Source organism: Culex pipiens, chromosome 2 (assembly GCF_016801865.2).
Source record: "Culex pipiens pallens isolate TS chromosome 2, TS_CPP_V2, whole genome shotgun sequence".
NCBI classification, from domain to species: domain Eukaryota; kingdom Metazoa; phylum Arthropoda; class Insecta; order Diptera; family Culicidae; genus Culex; species Culex pipiens.
The window spans coordinates 18,488,211-18,510,432 of record NC_068938.1 but is presented as its reverse complement, the minus strand read 5'-3'; the positions used below and the strand labels follow the sequence as shown (position 1 = coordinate 18,510,432).

Below are 22,222 nucleotides of genomic sequence, written 5' to 3'. Positions count from 1 at the left end.
CTATACTTATTATGTCAACCAGTATATCAAATATGTTAGTATACTTTTTTTTAATATCGCCTGTATACTATTAATATACTAACAGTTTATTGCTTTTCGGTAAGTATACTAACAAGTATACTGGAATATCGTTAGTATACTCAGTAACCTTAAGTAATATTAGAGTCTCCAGCCCCTTCCTTCCAACCCTAAATTTTTCATAAATTTTAAGAGTTCTTCTTTCCAATGCTTTTTTAAAGGTCTAAAATTGGCTACTAAAGCCCTATGTAAATTTGTATGTACAACGGTAAAAAAACGCGATAAAAAATCATTTGAGATCACTTTTTTCATTTTAATGCAAAAAAAATATATTGACAAGACAACATTTTTTCGATGGATCAACTATGGTCCCCTTGGAACGAGCTGTCAAGTAGGACCTTTTCTGTCAAGAAGGACCATGAAGTTAATTTTATAAAATTGAATTAAAAATCCATTTTAAATCATTTGCGGTTGTTCAAAGGGTCATTGTACTCAGAAAAATGAGCTTTATCAAGATAATTATTTATTTTATAATTTTATTTTATTTATTTATTTTTTAATCAAGCTTTATTTATGAAAAGGTCTAAAAATAGATTATTTTCATAATTTCATACTTAAACCAAATTATATAATTTTTGAAATATTTTTATTGAGTAAAGCAAGAAAAAATAAAAAAAATAGCAAAAGTTTCATTTTTTAACATTGAAAATTGGACCAATATTTTCAAAGATATCGTCAGTTGAAAATTGCAAGATAATTAGATGACACTTATAAAACAATATTTTTTAATAATGCGCAAAGTGTATTTTTTGAACGTTTTTTTCATGTAAAAAGATATTATCTTTTTGCTCCAAAACTGTCAAGAAACAACGGAAACAACAATAGAAGATTAATCATAGTTGAGTTTAATAAATATCAACTTACCCTATCTGAAATATTTCCGATAATCTTTTGAAAAATTTCAGCACACGCAATTGTAAACATATCGCTGTCAATTTCAATTCTGTCACGATTTTCATTCGGCACTCGCGCGAGTCATATTTTGAAGTGCTTAAAAATGTCAGCATAATTCTTATCAAAAGTTCTATCGGCTTGTTCAAATATCGTTCCAAAGAACAAGTGCAGATCGCCCTTCGTCGCCCGTGCCACTGTAATGTCCGATTGTGAGGATTCTTTCGAGGAAAAGCTTCGCAAGTTTCGCCTGAACAAAGAGGTGAGGGTGGTTGGTGCTGGGTTAGAAAAGTCGGGGTTTGTTTTGGTTTGGTGGGATGGCCTGTTTATAGGAGAGAGCAGTCAATTTTAATTTAATGTTTGATCACTTTTTAGTCTAATCCAGTGGAAACCAAAACCGAGCATCAACCCGAACCAGACATGAGTTACCGATCTAGAGGCGGAGGCGGACCGAGCCGCGGAGGTCGTGGCGGTCGTGGTAATTTGCGAGGCAAGCAGATCGGCCTGTACTACGCGAACAAGAATCGTGGGAGAAATCGGGACGAGGATGGCGAAGACGGACAGTGGAGAAGTGGCAAGGATCTTCAGCGGAACAAGAACCGCGAGCGGATGGCGTACGAGGGCGGGGATGGGGGAAGGGATGCTAACCGGTTTCGGAGGTTTGGGGATGAGCGGGACGATCAGGTGGTGACGGGGAGAGATCGGCCACCGCCGGGGTTGCGGGGAAGGGCGCTCGGGTTGTACTATCGGGATCGGAACTCGGCGAAGAATCGCGAGCGGGAGAAGCGAAAGGCGGTTGATATTACGATTCCGAGGTGGCAGATTTTGGAGATTCGGAAGTATTTGAACTTGGAGGATGGTGGTGGGGGGAAGGTGGATTTCTTCAGACACTTTGTGCAGAACGATGAGATTGATTCGGTGTTTAAGAATGAGTATTTGAAGGTGATTAGCAAAAGTTTGGATCAGATTTTGAGGGAGGAATCGGTGAAGGAGGAGGATATGCTGGAGCAGTGGCAGCTGGATGCGAAGGAGACGCTGAATGCGGATCTGTACGATGAGTATTTGAGGAAGGAGAAGTTTGGGGTTATGAGGGAAGTTCGCGAGCGACTTCCGGCGTTTGGTTCGCAGCATGAGATTCTGCAGATGATCGACAGGCATCAGGTCATCTTGGTTAAGGGTGAGACTGGAAGTGGTAAAACGACGCAGATTCCGCAGTTTATCCTGGACCAGGCGATGTCTAAGCGAAGGGGTGCCGATTGTCGGATAATTTGTACGCAGCCGAGGCGAATTTCGGCGATCACGCTTTCGGAGAGAGTTGCAGCGGAGCGTGGTGAACAGCTTGGGGACTCGGTTGGTTATCAGATCAGGTTGGATGCGAAGAAGCCGCGATCGGCTGGAGCGAGTATCGTGTTCTGCACGACGGGAATTGTCCTCTCGATCATGCAGAGCGATCCCTGCTTGAAGGAGTATTCGCACTTGATTCTGGACGAAATTCACGAACGAGACGTTATCACGGATCTTCTGTTGGGGATCGTCAAGAAGATTCTTCCGTTCCGGAAGGACTTGAAGATCATTTTGATGAGTGCAACGCTAACGGCAGAGACGTTCTCTCGATACTTCAACGACTGTCCGACGGTTGAAATCCCTGGTTTGACGTTCCCCGTTGAGGAGTTCTACCTCGAAGATATTATATCGGAGATAAACTTCCACGGATTTAACCCGGGACCGAAGAAGCCCAACTACCGCGATCGTCAAATGCTGCAGTTCTTCGACATGATCGATCCGTACATCCAAACAATCCGCGGTCAATACCCGGCCAAAGTGCTCCAAACCATCGCCAACCCGCTGAGCGAGTCTAGTCAGAACGATCTGATCACGGAGCTGATCTACCACATCTCAGCCACCAAACCAGACGGAGCGATCCTCGTGTTCCTACCCAGTCTAGCGCAAATCTCCGACGTCCAAAAGCTTCTCTCCGCACATCGCGATCTGTCCCGCATGTCCACCCTTATCTACCCACTCCACTCGAAAGTCCCCCAACTCGACCAAAAAGCGGTCTTCTCGCGACCCCAAAAGGGCACCCGCAAGATCATCCTCGCAACCAACATTGCCGAAACGTCGATCACAATCGACGACGTGGTGTTTGTGGTCAACGCCGGTCGCCACAAGATCAACATGTTCGAGGAGGGCGTCTCATCGCTGCGCGACGAATGGATCTCGATCTCGAACGAAATCCAGCGCAAGGGACGCGCGGGTCGTGTTCAACCCGGCATCTGCTACCATCTGTACACGCGAGGACGGCGTAACGTGCTGCTTCAGAATACACCGCCGGAGATTCTGCGCGTTGCGCTGGACGAGGTCATCTTGAACATCAAGATCCTCGGGTTGGGAGAGGCTCGGGCATTTATGAGTCATCTGCTCGATCGTCCGACGGACGACGTGATCGAGACATCGCTGGAGCTGCTTAACCGACTGAACGCGATCGACGATGATCAGACGTTGACCCCGTTGGGGTACCATTTGGCACGACTTCCGATGGACCCGCGGACAGGGAAGATGGTTCTGCTGTCGAGTATCTTCAGCTGCGCCGACCCGATCTCGTCGATCGCGGCAAGTCTCTCGTTCAAGGACGCGTTCTACAAACCATTCGGGAAGGAGAAGGAGGTCGGAATGGTAAAGCGGAAGTTCGCCAAAGGTTACCACAGCGATCATCTGATGTTGGCGAACGTGATCGAACAGTGGAAAGACCTGACAGGTCGGGACGTTCAGCACTTTGCGTACAAGAACTTCCTGAACTTGGGCACGCTCAACCAGCTGTACAACATGAAGCGCCAGTTCTGCGAGTACCTCTACTCGGCCAAGTTCCTCCAGAACGCCCAGGTGACGTCCATGGCGAACAACCTCAACTCCCACAACGACAAGCTGCTGAAGGCGATCATCGGAGCCGGGCTGTACCCGAATGTGGCGTTCGTGCGGAAGGTCATCCGCAACCGGAACTCACCCGACGGGCGGTCCATTTTAAATATCGAAGGACAGGGCAGAACTACGATGCATCCTTCGTCGGTGAACAGCACGCTGGCGGACTTTGAGTCCAAGTAAGTAAAACTTGCAGGGTTGTTAATTCTTAAATTCTTAAATTCTTAAATTCTTAAATTCTTAAATTCTTAAATTCTTAAATTCTTAAATTCTTAAATTCTTAAATTCTTAAATTCTTAAATTCTTAAATTCTTAAATTCTTAAATTCTTAAATTCTTAAATTCTTAAATTCTTAAATTCTTAAATTCTTAAATTCTTAAATTCTTAAATTCTTAAATTCTTAAATTCTCAAATTCTTAAATTCTTAAATTCTTAAATTCTTAAATTCTTAAATTCTTAAATTCTTAAATTCTTAAATTCTTAAATTCTTAAATTCTTAAATTCTTAAATTCTTAAATTCTTAAATTCTTAAATTCTTAAATTCTTAAATTCTTAAATTCTTAAATCCTTAAATTCTTAAATTCTTAAATTCTTAAATTCTTAAATTCTTAAATTCTTAAATTCTTAAATTCTTAAATTCTTAAATTCTTAAATTCTTAAATTCTTAAATTCTTAAATTCTTAAATTCTTAAATTCTTAAATTCTTAAATTCTTAAATTCTTAAATTCTTAAATTCTTAAATACTTAAATACTTAAATTCTTAAATTCTTAAATTCTTAAATACTTAAATTCTTAAATTCTTAAAATTCTTGAGAATATTCTCAAAATTCTCAAAATTCTAAAAATTCTAAAAATTCTTAAAATTCTCAAAATACTAAAAAGACTAAAAATTTTAAAAATACTAAAAAAATTAAAAATTCTAAAAATTCTAAAAATTCTAAAAATTTTAAAAATTCTAAAAAATCTCAAAATTCTTAAAATTCTCAAAATTTTCAAAAATTTTAAAATTTTCAAAATTTTTAAGATTTTAAAAATTTTGAAAATTTTGAAAATTTTAAGAATTTTGAGATTTTTTAGAATTTTTAAAAATTTTAGAATTTTTAAATTTTTTAGAATTTTTAGAATTTTTAAAATTTTCAAAATTCTCAAAATTCTCAAAATTCTCAAAATTCTCAAAATTATCAAAATTCTCAAAATTCTCAAAATTCTCAAAATTCTCAAAATTCTCAAAATTCTCAAAACTCTCAAAATTCTCAAAATTCTCAAAATTCTCAAAATTCTCAAAATTCTCAAAATTCTCAAAATTCTTAAAATTCTCAAAATTCTCAAAATTCTCAAAATTCTCAAAATTCTAAAAATTCTTAAAATTCTCAAAATTCTAAAAATTCTCAAAATTCTCAAAATTTTCAAAATTCTAAAAAATTCTCAAATTTCTCAAAATTCTAAAAAAAAATCAAAATTCTAAAAAATCTTAAAATTCTAATCCTTAAATTTTTTCAAATTCTCAAAATTTTCAAAATTTTCTAAATTTTCTAAATTCTCAAAATTCTCAAAATTCTAAAAATTCTAAAAATTCTAAAAATTCTAAAAATTCTAAAAATTCTAAAAATTCTAAAAATTCTAAAAATTCTAAAAATTCTAAAAATTCTAAAAATTCTAAAAAATCTAAAAAATCTACAAATTCTAAAAATTCTTAAAGTTCTAAAAATTCTTAAAATTCTTAAAATTCTTAAAATTCTAAAAATTCTAAAAATTCTAAAAATTCTTAAAAATTCTAAAAATTCTAAAAATTCTAAAAATTCTAAAAATTCTAAAAATTCTAAAAATCCTAAAAATTCTAAAAATTCTAAAAATTCTAAAAATTCTAAAAATTCTAAAAATTCTAAAAATTCTAAAAATTCTAAAAATTCTAAAAATTCTAAAAATTCTAAAAATTCTAAAAATTCTAAAAATTCTAAAAATTCTAAAAATTCTAAAAATTCTAAAAATTCTAAAAATTCTAAAAATTCTGAAAATTCTGAAAATTCTAAAAATTCTAAAAATTCTAAAAATTCTAAAAATTCTTAAAAATTCTCAAAATTCTCAAAATTTTAAAAAATTTCCAAATTTTTAAAAAATTAAAAAAAAAAATTTCTCGAAATTCTTAAATTATTATTTCTTAAACTCTTGAATTCTTAAATATTGAAATTCCTCAATTTTATAATCAGGACTTTAAACTGCAGAATTCTTAAATTTTTATATGCAACCCTTTTTGTCACCATCTAGAGCAGGGGTGCCCAACCTTTTGGCTCTGCGGGCCATATCTGATTTTTCTGATGCAGTGGCGGGCCGGAACTAATATTTGATAAAAGTTGAAAAAAGTATATCTTGATTTTAAGAATAAAACAACAAAGATAACTTTCAAAAATGTGTTTATCTGACATATTTAAATTTTTGTTTGTTTAAAATTGTATAGTTATTGTTTTTGACGATTGCAATTAAATACCTCGATGGAATTACAAAAAAAAAACATTCAGATTTCAATGGTCGTTGCAATTTTTTTATGTTTAATTTCCCCAACACTACAAAATAAAAAAAAATCAATGAGACATTATAAAATTTATTCAATCGAAATTTGGATTCGAATATCTTTTACAAAAAAACCTTGTTGTACACCTTTATTCAAATATTTTGCAAAAATATTTAAAAATTATTTTAAACACAGAAAATTTAAAAGTGTAAAAAAAATATGTATCAAATTTCATGGAAAAATATATTTTTGCTCCCTAATTTTGAGACATTTTTTATATTTTTTAAAAATATTTGAAGCGATCAGTACGAATAATTTGCTTTTTTAAGCTTTTTTTTTAAAAAAAAACTTTATCACAGAAAAGTTGTTCTGGAAAATACATTAGTTTTTGCTTAGTTATTTATTTAAAAAAAAATGAAAATAGAAAAATCTTCAATGTGAAGTAAAAACAGTTAAAACCGAAATGAATTTAAATTTAGAGTCATTTTGAACATTTTTAGACAACAATCCAAGTTTTTTTTTGTAATTTTTGTAATCTCACAATTTTACGAAATGGATAATTTTGTTTTCTTGCACCATTTTTCAGTTTAAAAATATCAATATAGAAATTATAAGAATTAAATTCAAACATGAAGTTGTTGTTGTTATAATATGTAAAAATTTGATCTCAAGCTTACTTTTTTAAATTCAGGCAACCAATTTATTTATTTATTTTTTCATGAACAACCAGACCGGCCGGTCATAGAAATATTTTGAAAAGCCGTCGCGGGCCGGATGAAATGGCTTCACGGGCCGGATCCGGCCCGCGGGCCGGACGTTGGGCCTTAAATTCATGCCATTTCAATAACAAATATTGTTAAAATAACAGAAAGTGTTATGGAATCTTCCTGAAAAATCATTTTTTGCGTAAGTTTTTGTTATCATAACATAATTTGTTATTGGTATGATATTGGTTGAAAGCCAAAACAACTTTGGAATAACATTTTTTGTTATGGAAGAATACCTCCAACTGTTATTGGGATGACCGGATTGGTTGTTAAAATAACAAAAAATGATAACAAAGATTTGTTCGAAGAATAACTAAAAATGTTATTAGTCTGTCATTACAATAACAATCCAATAACAAAAAATCATAACGACGAATAACAAATATTTTTATAAATAACATAAAATGTTATTAGCCTAGTATTTTCAAATATCAAATAAAAAAAATTTAAACTCTCTTGTATGTTTGTCGCGAAATTGTATTGTGTTTTGGGACGGCGCGGATTTTTGTTTCAACTTCTCCGTAACAACCCTGAACTTGATGATGATCTTCTGAACTACTATTTCAATTCATTCAACTCAAACAGCTTCGTGGTGTACTACGACAAGCAGAAGATCTCCGGCTCGGGACTGACCATTTTCGACACGACGGTGGTGAATCCGTTCCCGCTGTTCTTCTTCGGCGATAACCACGTCGAGACGGAGGGCGCGTACGAGTTGATCTCGATCGCTGGTCACTACTGGTAAAATTTGTCTCACTTCAAAACTAATCAAATTCTAACCACCTCAAAATCCCACCCTCAACAGCCTCAAATGCAACAAGGAAACGTACGAGCTAATCCAGGACCTGCGCGCCGGCTTCAACCTCTTTCTCCAGAAGAAGATCTGCAACCCGTCGCCGGTGGACTGGTCGTCGGACGAGGGCACGCTTCTGCGGGCAATCATCCAGCTAATCACGATCGATGGGCGGTACGAGGACGGGTTTGATGACGACGACTTTGGGGGAGCTTCGTCCTCGGAGCAGCGGGCCACCGGTGGTGGAAATCCGGAGCAGATCAAATTCGACCAGGATGACGACTATTTTGATTACTTTGAGAACGATGATTTGCCGCCACCGTCGACGAGCAGCAGCAGACGATAGAAGGTAATGTCAACGTTTAGCGGAATTTTATTTTACTAAGCAGCACTGGAATGTAATAATAATTTATTTGAATTTACAAAAATAGAATCGCTTTTTGCATCGTTGCTTCGAAATCCCGATGTCCTTGGGCGTTTGACTAAATTAGATTTGATAAAGTCACCACCTCAAGCGTGAAGAAAGTGAATTCCTCTGCAATTTTCCTACGCGCGCCGAAAGAGAGAGAGAGAGCGAGGAGGATAAAAGTGGCAAATTAAATGTAATTGTAATTTATATCTATTTGAGGGATTGTGTGCGTGTTTGGGTGTGGGTGGGAATCGGGGAAGGAAAGAATCAAAGCCAAAGAAAAAGAAAAGCTCTCTGTGAGTGAAATGAAGTGAAGTGAATTGAAATAAGTGGCTCTGTTTTGATGAGTTCCGTGAAGGACTGGAGGGTGTCCTTTGTGAGGGAATGGGAGAGTGGAGAAGATTTTGAATGCTGCAAAACGGCGGAGGAGTTAGATAAGTGAAGAATATGATTTTGTCTTATAGTATTCAAATAGTTCTTTTTTGTTTTGTTGTCAGTAAATTTAAGCACAGGTTTTGAAGTTATTATCAAAAAGTTTTTTTTGGTGACATTATATTATGCCAATAAAAATTATTTAAAGTTTTGGTCTCACTCCCTTGAAATTTGCTGGTGACAGAGAAATACTTAAACATTAAATTTATTACATAATAAATTATATTGGAAAATCTTGTAGTTTTATATATACTTGATAATAAAAAAATACCTTCAAGATTTAAACAAATGAATTGTGAGTCCAGATTTCAAATAAGTACATTATTTTTCTTCTAGATATCGTAAGTTAAAAAGTATGAACTTATTCTTGGCCACCACAGCCGGAACAGTGAAAAAACCAGGATTGTTGTAGATAGGACGGAAAATAAGTTTTATTTCGACTGTTCTTTAGCGAGAGTAAACACACAGTGAGCTCAGTTCATCTGCTTGCGTCAAACCCAATCAACTGTCAGAAAAAAGTACCCGTCACAGAAAATGCCTTACTCTTGCCCACTGCTCTACCTGTCAACACTCCTCCACAAGAGTACAGCAACCTAACCTCTAAGGCTTTACTCAATTGAGCTTGTACAATTTCCCCACCTTCTCTGCTACTAACATCACTTTACCATCTTTCACTACGCAACAATCGTTCTTTCGGAAAACAACTTCAAATCCTTTAGCTACAATCGCGGACACTGACACTAGATTCACCGTAAGTCCGGGAACATACTGCACATCCACCAGCTTAACTCCTCTTGCGTAGCCATTGCCATTCCGTGTGCGTAGATTGACCTCTCCTTTGCCAGCTGACTGCAACACTTGGCCGTCCGCAAACTTCACGCTTGTAATCGGTGTTAGTTTAGCTTGATCCAAAAGATCTCCACGCCCAGTCATATGCACAGAAGCTCCTGAATCCAGATACCAATCCTGCGTTGTCTCCTCCTGTATCGCCGCCAAGCATATCTCTCCTCCAAAAGATCCACTCTCCTCCTCCACAGTAGCAGACAATGCTCTGTTCTGCTTCCCGCCAGACTTCGATCGTTCGTCTTCAGCTCGTACTTTCTTCAGCAAGTCACAATCTCGCATCAGGTGGTCGGGACTGCTACACGCGTAACACAGCCGGCTCGGTCCAGGGTACCGCTTGTCCTTCGCTGCACTTCGAACTACCATGGCCTTCTCCGACTCCGTCTCGACTTTGTTCTTCCGGCGGTCGTACTCCTCCATAAGCTTCGTCTTTACAAAATTCATCGAAAGAACTTCCATCCGACCATGAATCGACGACACGGTGCTGTCGAACGAATCGGGCAAATTTGCCAACACAAAACAAGCCTTGAGATCCTCGTCCATTCGAATGCCAACGTTACCCATTTTCTCGAAAAGCTCCTCCATGTTCAGCAAAAACTCCCGAACGTCACCTCCTTCAGCTAGCTCCATCTTCGAAAGCCGTTTGATCAGCGCCACCTTCCCGACCGAAGAATCCTTCACAAAGTACTTCCGCAGCATTTCCCAAGCTTCCTTCGCCGTAGCAGCTTCCTCAATCTCCCTCTGCAGCGCATCATCCACCAGGTAGCCGATGGTTTGCAGTGCCAGATCGTCTTTGGCCGCCCACTCGGGAGATTTCTTCACCTCTGCCTTCGCATCGCCGACAACATAGCTCCAGAGTCCCTCCCGCGTCAAAAACTGTCTCGCGCGCCGCTTCCAGGTTTCATAGTTGTCGTAACTCAACCTCGTGAACCCGAATTTCGCACCTTCCATCCTTCCGGCAACTTCCTTCGTAAACTTCCAGCAATTTCCTTCGTTACAAGCTCCACACTAAATCCTCCTTCTTCTACAACTTCCTGTCGCCTGGGCCCATAACCTCTTGGCCACCACAGCCGGAACAGTGAAAAAACCAGGATTGTTGTAGATAGGACGGAAAATAAGTTTTATTTCGACTGTTCTTTAGCGAGAGTAAACACACAGTGAGCTCTGGGACGGGACGGCTGGATAGAGTCTTCTTATTGAGTGTTTACGTTTGTATTCTTCTTCTGTTTTTTGCAAGAAAATTCGTGTTCGAAAACAAATATCAAGCAATCTGTGATTCAGATAGCTTGACAATTCAAATTTTCTTGATGATGTTTTTCAACTCAGTGCTCAAGCATGTGGATGACTTGTTGTTTAGTTTCTCCTCGCAGATTTTTTTTTTGAATTTGGCTGTTAAAATTTGCGGTTGGACGTGGGTGGAGAATCCTGAGTTTATATTCCATCGTTTTACGGTGGATCCGTTCATAAGGAGCTGCCGGATACAAATTACTTGAAATGGTTGGCAAATCAAAGATGAGTCAAAAAATGTTCATTTCTTCAATTTTTAATGTGTTTTTTATATGAAAGATTTTTCATTTTCATTTGGATGTGAAAAATGCAATACGATTTCAATGCGTTTTCTTACATCAATCTAAAAAAAATCCTAAAAAGCCTGCAAGCGAGCCTGCAAGTCATTAAATGGGAGGGGAGATTTTTTTTTTGATCTGCTCCTGTCGTTGTCCCGTTACGCAAAGAAAGTAAACAAATCTTTCCCAGTTCCCCAAAGAGGAGCACGTCGAATTCAACGGCAATTTTTACTCATCTTTAAAGACAACATTCCTTAGGTCGCACGCCCTAAGGTGTCAGAATGTCAGAAAAAAGTGCGAAAAAAATCAAATAGGCTAAACTGTGGCCATTATTTTTGTTTGCTTTTTAAATCCAGTTCTTCAATGTTGTTTCTTCACGCCACATTTTAATTTCATGGGAAGCACAGGTTTAATATTGTTCAATCTAGATGACATTTCTATGTAACGCTCAAAAAAATAACAAGAGATTTAAATGGGCAAAAGAATAGTCGGTTCATGAAATGGATTGTTTTTTAAAATGAAAATGCTGATAAGTCAACATTCGGTGTACGATAGAAATAAATGCCTTTCAATTGAAAATATTTTAATCAATCTATTAATGCAATTAACAATTATTTCTGAAATTGATTTAAATTCGTTTTTTTTTTTTTTTTCAACTAAAATCACAATACTTCTCATTTTCTCCTCATAAGAAAGGACAGGTTTAGGTTGACAGAAGCGGCCATGTTGAAAGTGGTTTAGTTTGACAATAGGTTTTTTTCTCTTTGTTTATCCCATCCCAGAGTGAGCTCAGTTCATCTGCTTGCGTCAAACCCAATCAACTGTCAGAAAAAAGTACCCGTCACAGAAAATGCCTTACTCTTGCCCACTGCTCTACCTGTCAACACTTATTAGCTGAAACTGAGAATAACTAATTTTCAATAATTTTTAAACTTAAGAAGAGTCTCTAGCTCAACACAGCCGAATAACGATTGACAAAACCTTGAAAAAGGAACGTGTAGGTTATTTTTCAGCTTTTACAAGTATGAATGAATTTTAAAATTTTGGATGACGATATTTGTGATATTTTCTGATAACCATCACCTAAAAAATACGTATTTTTAGAATACAACTTTCAGTGATAAAAAGTAAAAAAAACGGTTTTTTTCTGAGTGCCATCTAAACAGTCCTAATCACAACATTTTCCTTGTACAAATTCCTTAAGTGTATCATTATTGGGTTATTATTTGTATAGAAGTCACTCATACTTTACTGCAATTGATTTTTTTATAAATGAAACGTTTGGTAAACATTTTACTTGCGATTGATAATCAAATTAACTTTCAGCTATTCATAGACTTACAAATGCGCGGAGGATAATTTATTCCCATATTATTATTTAATCGATTTAATCCGGTAATTCTTTAAATATTGAAGAAACGACTTTTGCGTACAATTTTTGTTTTTTTTCTTTGACTTTTTGAAGCATGCTCAAAGTTGGTTTAAATCTAATTTTGACTTATTTTCGCACCCTGTTTATTTGTTTCGTTTTGTGAAAGGGATGGAAAATATCCTGGAAATTATAATTTGCTAAAATTTTAAATTTATTTTTTCTACTGTTAAAAAAACCGTTAAGAAATCACAAACCAAAGCATTCCAAAAATTGTTTAGCGTGTCTAACAAAAAACTCAAAAGCAGAAAGAAAAAAACAATTTATGAAGAAAATTGCTAAAGTTTGACGATCCTTGTTCCTTATGATTTTTTTCATGATCCTGAATTTTTAAAATTTCTCTTTTTGCCTTCCTCACTTTACTGAGGAAAGGCTATAAAATCACTCGAAAAACGAACTTCTTAATTTGACCTCCTAGACCCACCTTCACGTATACATATCGACTCAGAATCAAATTCTGAGCAAATGTCTGTGTGTGTGTGTGTGTGTGTGTGTGTGTGTGTGTGTGTGTGTGTGTGTGTGTGTGTGTGTGTGTAGGGATGTGGGTCTGTGCACCAAAAAATATGCACTCGATTATCTTGAGACTGGCTAAACCGATTTGGACCGTTTTGGTCTCATTCGATCCGTCTTGGGGTCCCATAAGTCCCTATTGAAAATTATGAAGTTTAGTTAAGTACTTCAAAACGATTTTGACTAAAGTCCGGAAGATTGTAAAAAGGGTGGTTTTTGTAAGAAACCCCGTCATGCTATACATTTTTAGAAAGGTATTTGAAAGACCTTCCTAACGCGTCCAAGACATTGAAGATCTGACAACCCTATCAAAAGTTAAAAGCACTTAAGTGTTATTTATGCACTTTTTGGAGGCCGGATCTCAGATATTTTGATGAAAACGTTGTCCGGATCTCTCATGCGACCTGTCGTTGGATAGGTAATCAAAATAGCTTTTCAACGGGCACGAATTAGATTGGAGATCTGACTACTTAATCATAAGTTGTAAGCACCTAAGTGCCCTGCAATATGAAGCTCTGACTACCCAATCTAGTGGTATGAATAATGAGTCAAATTGATAAAACACTGAAAAACACCGCCCTTTTGTGTCTTTTTTGGACAGCACCCTTTAAATGTGAGGAAGGCACCAACCACCTTAGGGTGGATTAAGTAACGTTTTTTTCATGAATTGGCTCATTGCAGACTCACAATCACTATTTTTTTATGTTATCCTATTTTTGATTAGTGATAACGTATTCATCGGATTTAAAAAAAATATTCAATTTAAAATAAAATTGGCCTACCAACTGCTTAAAACGGTTCCAACTCAAAATTTTATTCAAAGAAGCTCTTATTAAATCTAAGTAAAAAAAAAACTTAAGGTTTGCCCAATTTTGTTTACAATTTAAGTGTGGATCAGTTACATCGTGAACTGGATTTCCAATCCAGAGATTGCCGGTTTTGATCCCGAAGTGGGCAATACATCAAATTTTCATTAAATCCTGTCATAACTCTGAATAGAAAACAGTTAGAGTCCCACTTTTTGTATTAGGTCCTGTCGAAGTGTTTTGGAACTAGACCTAAACTGATCTGATTGTTTCAATAGTTTCTTCAAAAAGTTTTTGAAATAATATTAGGGACTAAATGTTTAGAATTCAGCCTTGACCTCAAACTATGCTAATTTTTCTTCCTTCGTCAAACTCATAAAGAAAATAAAGAAGGCTGAAAATGTTTTGACTCTCCTTGTTTTTATAATTAACATTAAGGTGATTTAAAAAATGTAATTAAAAAACACTTATTTCAAATTTTCATTGATTCAAAATACAGTTTGCATTAAATTTCTCTCAAAACATCCCTATTCCCACCCATCGCCACGCGCGCCAGCGGAATCAATTGGTTCACTGCGACGGGACAAAACAAACCAAGCAAAATCCACCGGAACTGGAGCCGAAATCCAGCAGTCAGTCGGCAGTGCCACACAGTGAGCGAGAGCCAACTAAATTAAACATAGTGAAAATGCTTGCGGTGGCTTAAAAATCCCATTCCTTTCGTCCTACGGAGGGATTTTCCTTCCAAGATTGTCTTTCTTCAATTTCTTCCCCACGTGGTTGGCTGTGACAGTGGGGGTGTCGTAGGGTACGGACATGTGTTGGATTGAATTGGTTTTGTGTACGTTTGATAAATTTTTGAAGGTGTAAAAATAACCAGAAAAAAAGCAAAAACTGGAATAAAAAATTTAATCTAATTAAAATAATTTTGTCAATTCTGTCTATTCAATAGTTAGTTTGGTATTTTAGATTTTTTTTTCTTTAATGATATTTTATTGAATTTTATGTTTAAATAAAATACGAAGCTTCACTGTTCACATACTGCACCACTTCAGAGAGATCGAGGACAGAGAAAATGCCTTCGCCTTCGGAACGCCTACCGACCGAACCCTGGCAAGTGGGAAATCCTAAATTGTTTTTCTATTAGCCACGGATTATTTCTAATCCGAGAGCAAATAAATTTTTATTTCTCCTCCGGGTTCGTCTTGTGTGACTTGTCTTATACTTGAGAAGCGGTTCCGTTCCGTTTGAGCATGCGTTTCTATCACTGTTGTCCGTTTGTCTGTCTCCGAAGGACCGTTACTTTTGGGACATTTTCCCAAGATTTGCTCACTTCAAGTTTGGCCGGCCTCTGAAGTGGTCGCATTTTCTAAAGTGTTTGCGAATATCTCAAAAACATGATATTGTTGCTTCTAAAACTACTCCTAGTATCCGCGGTTTGTTGTGCCCCGGGAAAAGGAACTGACCTTGATTTGCCACCGGTGGCCTCGGAGCGATTGCTTCAGGGCTGGATTGGGCCGGAAGCGTTGCTGTTTCGGTTGGATAAACTGCTGGATGTGTGCATTGCCAATTACGAGGATTTAAGTACGGATTTATTGCTTGGAGTGGCGATTGCCAACGGTAAGAATGATTCAAGGAAAATGGTGTGAAGTAATTGCCACGAGAATTATGATGAGATTAATTTGGTCATTTTCTTGAAGAATAGGGAAAGAAGTGGTTCTGGTGTGAACTTCAATAATACTGTTTATCTTAGAGAAAATCTAACGATAAAATAAAATTTTAATGGTTGATTTTAATTATTAAAATTATTTTAATTTCTCTGAATTTGTTCATATAAATTATTCCTATGACTGATTCAAAATTTTCATGTGGAGAAAAACGCTTGATTTTAAATTTCAAAACAACGGTAAGAATAGTTTTTCACATTGAAAAAAATAAATTTTAAGCCCAGCGTTCAAAAACATTTTACTGCAGTTATTCTACAGCTAAATTTAAAGCAAATATGTTTTACCAAAGTCTGAATTTTTAAATAAAATATAGGCCCAATAGATTAAATTTCATTACAAACAAATTAATAAATGTGTTGTGAACAGTTTACCAATAAATTGTGCAAACAATATTTTTGTTCCTGATTCGTTGGAAAAATTTGGAAGAGGCACAACACTTAAAAAACAGATATTGATTGGCCTTTATTTACTATAATCGAATTTTATCAGATGATTGCTTGTTACATTCAAAAAAGCATTTCCTCAATATTTTATCACCGCCGTTTTGTTCGTCATCTTGGATGTAAACTTCAAAGAGCAATTCTTTACGTTTTCGCATATCTGCTTTTATTAATACTTTTGAGCAATTCTATGAGATTTCAGTGCTTCGATTTTTTTTTTGATTTTTTTTATCCGGCTAAAACTTTTTTGGTGTCTTCGGTATGCCCAGTAGTTATAGTTTGTCCATATAATTTGCCATACAAATTTGGCTGCTGTCCATACAGAAATGATGTATGAAAATTCAAAAATCTGTAACTTTTGAAGGATTTTTTTGATCGATATGGTATCTTCCGCAAAGTTAAAGGTATGGATAAGGACTACACTGAAAATAAATGATACACGGTAAATTTTTTGGGTGATTTATATTTTCTCTTTTTGTCACTAAAACTTGATTTGCAAAATAACACAATTTATTTTCTATTTCCTGATATGTCTCCTAAAGGACATTAAATGCCAACTTTTCAGAAATTTCCAGAACGGGCAAAAAATCTTTGATCGAGTTATAAATTTTTGAACCAATAATGGTTTTTTTTCAAAAAATCAAAATATTGGTTGCAATTTTTTTTAACTTCATTTTTCATTTTTAAAATTTTAATAAAACTTTGACCATGTATTCCTTTTGTCAACAGAAGCCATTTTGCATCATTAGCTTGTCCATACAAGGCTCCATACAATTTTGCAAAACGAAAACATTATTTTGGACATATTCAAATGTTCGGCTTAATTTAAAAAATTCGGATTTTTTTTACCCTTCGATAGGCGCGTGTTTTTGCGTTTCATACAAGTGCTCACATATCCCCTTTATTTTGTGAAAATAAGTCTGCAGTATTTTTTGTAGTGTACCAGACTATGCCTCTAAGCATTTTTTTACAATTTAAATGATAATATTATCGTTCTACACAGCAAAAAAATAATGTAAATTTGGAATCTGTAATTTTGGAAGGTTGAATATTACCAGAAAAAAAATTCATGGTAATATTACATCTGGAAAGGGGTACATCTTTTATGTCAGAAAAAATGTGTAATTTTACCTCTGAAAATGTGTAATTTTACCACTATTCTGGTGTAATGTCGCATTTTCAGTCTAAATTGAGGTAAAATTACACCATAAAAGAGATAATATTCAACCTTCTAATATTACACCTTCCAAATTTACAATTTTTATTGCTGGTGGTAGAGTAAGCCAAATACTTCCAGAAACAAACATAAACTTTACAAGATAAATGCAAATTAAATACTAAAAATTAAACAAGAAAAATATAAAACAAGAGAAGTAACGTAAAAAAAGTATAAAACAAGAGAACAATAATTGCTCAAAATGGGGACACTAACACACGGGGAAAATAAAAACATTCGAAAAAAAAAAATTTAGGCCGTAGAGGGATAAGATGCTATATCTCGTTGCATATAGGTATCTAGTTGCCAGCAGTCTAATTATTGAGGAAAAAAAATTACCTGGTTTTCGATGTTTTTTTGCAGGGGTGCTTTTCCTTCATGAGGTATTTTAAAATTGACAAAAACTGAACTTCAAAATGCCTCATTTTTTTATGTTTTAGTTTTTTTCGAAAAATATTCTTTTTTTGACATTGATACCTTGGGAACCAGATTTTGAACATCCTAAACTCTTAGTACAAAACTTGTTTGATTAACGCAAAACAAAAACAATCAATTTATCAAAAAATGACAAGTCGGTTGAAACGGCGTCTTTTTGACACAAAAGTAGCGGTGGGCAAAAAACGAACCGCTCAAAGAGCCGGTTCACTAAAAAAAGCGAACAAGCATCCATGGCTCACAAAAAAGAGCCGCGGTTCTTTTTTAAATTCCGGTCTTTTGAAAAAACCGTTCTAACATGGATTGATTTTCAAACTTGTGTCTATTTTTAAGTTCATGAATATACATAATTTAATTTTCAACAAATAGCGCTATTAAATTTGTTTTAAAGGGTTGAAAATTTAATTTCAAATGTTTCAATGCTTATAAAAAAATAATGCCAAAATTGTCCCACGGTGTTTGCGAGACTGTGACGTCACGCTAGGTTTTTTATGATTGCATAATATTAATTCGAAATGTACACAATTAAATTAAATCCTCTTTTCTAAAATTGTTTGCTTATAATTATTAATATAGAAATTTTTTATATATAATTGATTGGTGTGACATAGGGGGGAGGGGGGGGGGGGTTAATTTTGGCCGATTTTTGTGTGACATACTTTATGGATGACGCCAGATAGCATTTATGTCAATATTTGAACACCACTTAAAAGTTTTCAAACTCATATTTTCAGTTTCCTTCGAAATTCGAAAATTCGAATTGCTATTTTTTTAAAATAACTTCTTTTTGAGACTGTATTGCTCATACTTCTTTTTAATTTTTCATCTTTAGAATTCTTTTTTGATACAATTAAGTCTTCAGGCAAGTCAAAAGCTGCCCCATTTGCAATAATTCTTCTATAGCTCAAAAATTGTTTAGGATTTTTTTTTCGTAAAATCAGATTTTAACTTATTTTTGTTTTCTAGACTGTGCATTGACTGTTAAAAAAACACAGAAAAAAAATTATAGTAGCATTTATGAATGATGACAGATTTTGTGTCAAAAAAAGTGTAATATTGCATCTAGAACTGGTGAGTTATCATCAGATTTTTGTGGATTTTCCTCAGGTTCACATTTTTACACATTTTTTATGTAATATTACTCAAAAAAGAGGTAATATAAAATTCCAAAATTAAACTTTTTTGTCTGTGTCGAAAAGTTTTTTATTTGCTCAAAATCGAAATTTAAAAAAAATGCTATTATAATGAATATGTTTCTTTTTCAAAATCTTTTTTTATGCATAATATATATTATTCGATTCCAGGTCAAGTGAAATCGATCCTTTCAACTTATAACCCAAAGAACCGAGCCTTCATCGAATCTCTCCAACGAAAGTGTGACTACGTCGAGAGCCGAATTGATAGCATTTTCACATTCCCCAGCGCTGCCAACGCAATTGGTAATTTAAATTGAACCTTAATTGATGAATTCATTGTGACAAATAGCTTTTGTTTGTTCAAACCAGTCAGCAAACTCCTCATCAACTCCAACTTTTGGCAAAGCTTCGACGACGAGGACGACATTCCGCTCAGATTGCCCGAACCAGAATCGATGAATCACCGCCGTCCGCATGGCCGTCATCCTCCGTCGACACTTCGAGATTACCTGCGCCTGCTGGAAGTTGGAGCGCCCAGCGAAGAACAATCAGGTGTGTTTTGATTGCGAATGAGCAATAAAAAACGTTCAATTAGCAATTCTGACAAATTCACTCCGCAGATATGTGCCTATCGGAGCTGTTGGTAAATGATTCGGAAAATGAGTTCAACGCAAGCTTATCACGCGCTGGCAAGGAACCGCCCATATTTAAGCCACTTTTGCTCAGCCAGGGATGCAGTTCTGCAATGTTGATGCGAAAAAAATCCTTCGGTTATCATTTGACACACAAGTAGGTTATCTTAAAACAATTTGTTTAAAAAAAAAACGATTTTCAAGTTGATTTATTTGTAGACTTCTATTCTACCTGATCCTGGGCAAGCAGCGATTCTCCAACATTGAAGAAGATTATGTCGCGAATGCCAAAGGACGACTCTGCGAACAAATCCTCCGGGAGTCGCGTCTAATCGCCGAACTAAACTTCCCCGAGATGTTCCGCGACCTGTTCATGGAGCAGGTTTTCCTCTGTTCGTACGCTGGGTTTGTCGAGTTTCGGAATCAAAGTTGGATCAGTGAAGTTGTGGGCTGGCAGAACGCCAACGGATGCTTCAAGTACTACTACCAGGATGGAGTGGAGCAGTACGATGGAGACAGTGCGATTAGGGCGGTCTGTTCGACGCACATGAGTGGAGTGGGGGCAGCGTTGCTGGGGTTGTTTGCAAAGTTGCAGTTTTAAACAATTTCAAAGCAGTCAAATAAATCAAGTGAAGTGACGAAAGGCTTGTTGTGTGTTATAAAATATCCAGTGCTGTATTAAATAAAGTTTCTGTTCAGCATTCATTAAAACAAAAAATCGAATATGGTGTTTCAACTAACGTAAAAAATACTATCGTCCAATCATCGTTACTAAAAAGTAAAATTTATTCAAATCAAATTTGATGATTTATATATTGCGAATTCATATTGTTCATTTAAAATAATAGGTGGCAATTGTTTATGGTTCGTTCAAAAAAAAAAAAAAAAAAGAACATTAAGGTATCATTACACAGAAAAAAAAATGATGGTAATATTCATCAGGAAATGGTGACAGATTTTGTGGCTAAAAAAATGATGAATTTTACCCCAGAAAATGATGAATTTTCATCAGTTTTTGATGAATATTCATCAGGTTCACATTTTTACACATTTTTTATGAAATATTACTCAAAAAAGAGGTAATATTCAACCTACCAAATTTTCAACATTCCAAAATTCAACTTTTTTTTCTGTGTAAAGCCACGCAAAAACGGTCCTTTTTAGAAGCTAATACTTTTCAGCAAAAAATCCTAAAAATATGGTGTCTTCGTGAAATTTGTTCTAAATTTAATAAAGGGCCTACATCTGAGAATTGACAAAGATTGGACGACTATTGCGCCCTCCACAGGTAAAAAAAACTGAAACAGTTGCTTTTTCCATACATTTTGACGATTTTTCCCATACAAACTTCATGCGATTCCCGTGGTCAGAATGAACTCAAATTTCGAATTTATCCTAGTGATGGGTCAATCTTTGATTTCAGGGGGTAGCCCCGAGAAAGCCCGGATTTGGACCACCCTACTGCTCATGTTTGAAAGAATGGAAAACTGATACAAGTTTAATTTGATTTAAAAGAATATGAAAATATGTTTGAATTATAGATCTGCTCATGTTAAAAAGAATGGAAAACTCACATAAATTTAACAGGAAAAAGAATAGATAGAGGAAGGTGGGGCAAGACGACCATATGGGGCAAGAGGAACAATCGCTCGTACGGCCGTAATTTTTACAATTTTGATTATTTCCAGTATGAGGAATTGTTGCTAGCAATGCAATTGGCTGATTCTACTACCACATAACCGCCAAAACGACTTAAACGCCACGGGGCATGAGATTTAATGAAGTTTTTTGCAAAACCTTTGTTTTCTTATAATATTTGGAAAGTACAAAATAAGGCTTAGGGTTCGTTTTAAGGCTCATTTTATCAAAATGCTATTTTTCCTAGATCAGTAGTGTCCCTACCAATGACTTGCACCTATTATAAAGTATGATTTAACTTTTGGTTATTTTTGTTGAGAGCTTTTAAAAAATCTTGTTCAGGTGGGGCAAGTGTACCATATGGATTTTTAGTATGGAAAAAATACGAATTGCTGCAACAACATATTTTATTGAGAAATAAATACATAAAAGTACTTAAAAACTCATAAACAATTGTTTAAAAAAAATGTCCGAGCAAAATATAGTGATATTATGAAAATTTACTATTTATCATCGAAGTAATATTTTTTTTCGTAAAAACGGTCAAATTTTTAGAGTAATATATTTTTTTTAATCTAAAAATGGAAGAAACGTTTCAAATACATCCTAAGCTGATGTATCTAAGTGATAACAGTTCAATTGTTAGTAAATTAGCATGTTTTTTCATGCATTGTTCATCGTGCCCCACTAGTTGAGTAGAACGTACGAAAAATCAAAAAATTTAATATCAATTTTTTACATTAAAAACAGAATTTTTTAAAAACTTGTTCTATCAAAGTCTCAGTCAAGACCTGGAATAAGATGATTCTAAAAAATCCGACAGATTTTTTAACGTTTTTAATAGGTTATAACGAGCATTTCCTTAGCTTGTTACACTTGCCCCACTTTCCCCTATTTGAAAAGTGTACAAAATTCTTTAAAATATGTTTGATTTCATTTTGTCTCAAAAAATATGGTATTTAAAACAGTCACTGAATAAAAACACTCACAAAAAAATATAACGGACACTAGAATACTTCAATATTCAATCATCCGGAGTGAAATTTTGGC

At 35.3% G+C, this 22,222-nt stretch overlaps 2 protein-coding genes across 2 annotated transcripts; both read left to right on the top strand.

Annotated features, from left to right (window-relative positions):
- The first annotated feature begins 1,074 nt into the window (after positions 1–1,074).
- On the top strand, positions 1,075–19,205 carry LOC120432436 (ATP-dependent DNA/RNA helicase DHX36). Its single transcript, XM_039597654.2, has 5 exons — positions 1,075–1,231; positions 1,345–4,064; positions 7,747–7,902; positions 7,967–8,303; positions 19,071–19,205. The coding sequence occupies exons 1-4, from the start codon at positions 1,172–1,174 to the stop codon at positions 8,298–8,300; spliced, it is 3,270 nt and encodes a 1,089-aa protein (XP_039453588.1). The 5' UTR covers positions 1,075–1,171; the 3' UTR covers positions 8,301–8,303; positions 19,071–19,205.
- Positions 19,206–19,744: 539 nt separating this feature from the next.
- On the top strand, positions 19,745–20,248 carry LOC120432437 (uncharacterized). Its single transcript, XM_039597655.2, has one exon. It carries the CDS (start codon positions 19,890–19,892, stop codon positions 20,133–20,135), a length of 246 nt encoding a protein of 81 aa, XP_039453589.1. The 5' UTR covers positions 19,745–19,889; the 3' UTR covers positions 20,136–20,248.
- The last annotated feature ends 1,974 nt before the right edge of the window (positions 20,249–22,222 follow it).

Coding starts and splice junctions, on each gene's coding strand:
- LOC120432437 (XM_039597655.2), top strand. CDS start 19,890: ATGTTCCGCGACCTGTTCATGGAGCAGGTTTTCCTCTGTTCGTACGCT.
- LOC120432436 (XM_039597654.2), top strand. CDS start 1,172: ATGTCCGATTGTGAGGATTCTTTCGAGGAAAAGCTTCGCAAGTTTCGC. Junction 1,232..1,344: donor AGTTTCGCCTGAACAAAGAG/GTGAGGGTGGTT, acceptor ATCACTTTTTAG/TCTAATCCAGTGGAAACCAA. Junction 7,903..7,966: donor TCGATCGCTGGTCACTACTG/GTAAAATTTGTC, acceptor CACCCTCAACAG/CCTCAAATGCAACAAGGAAA.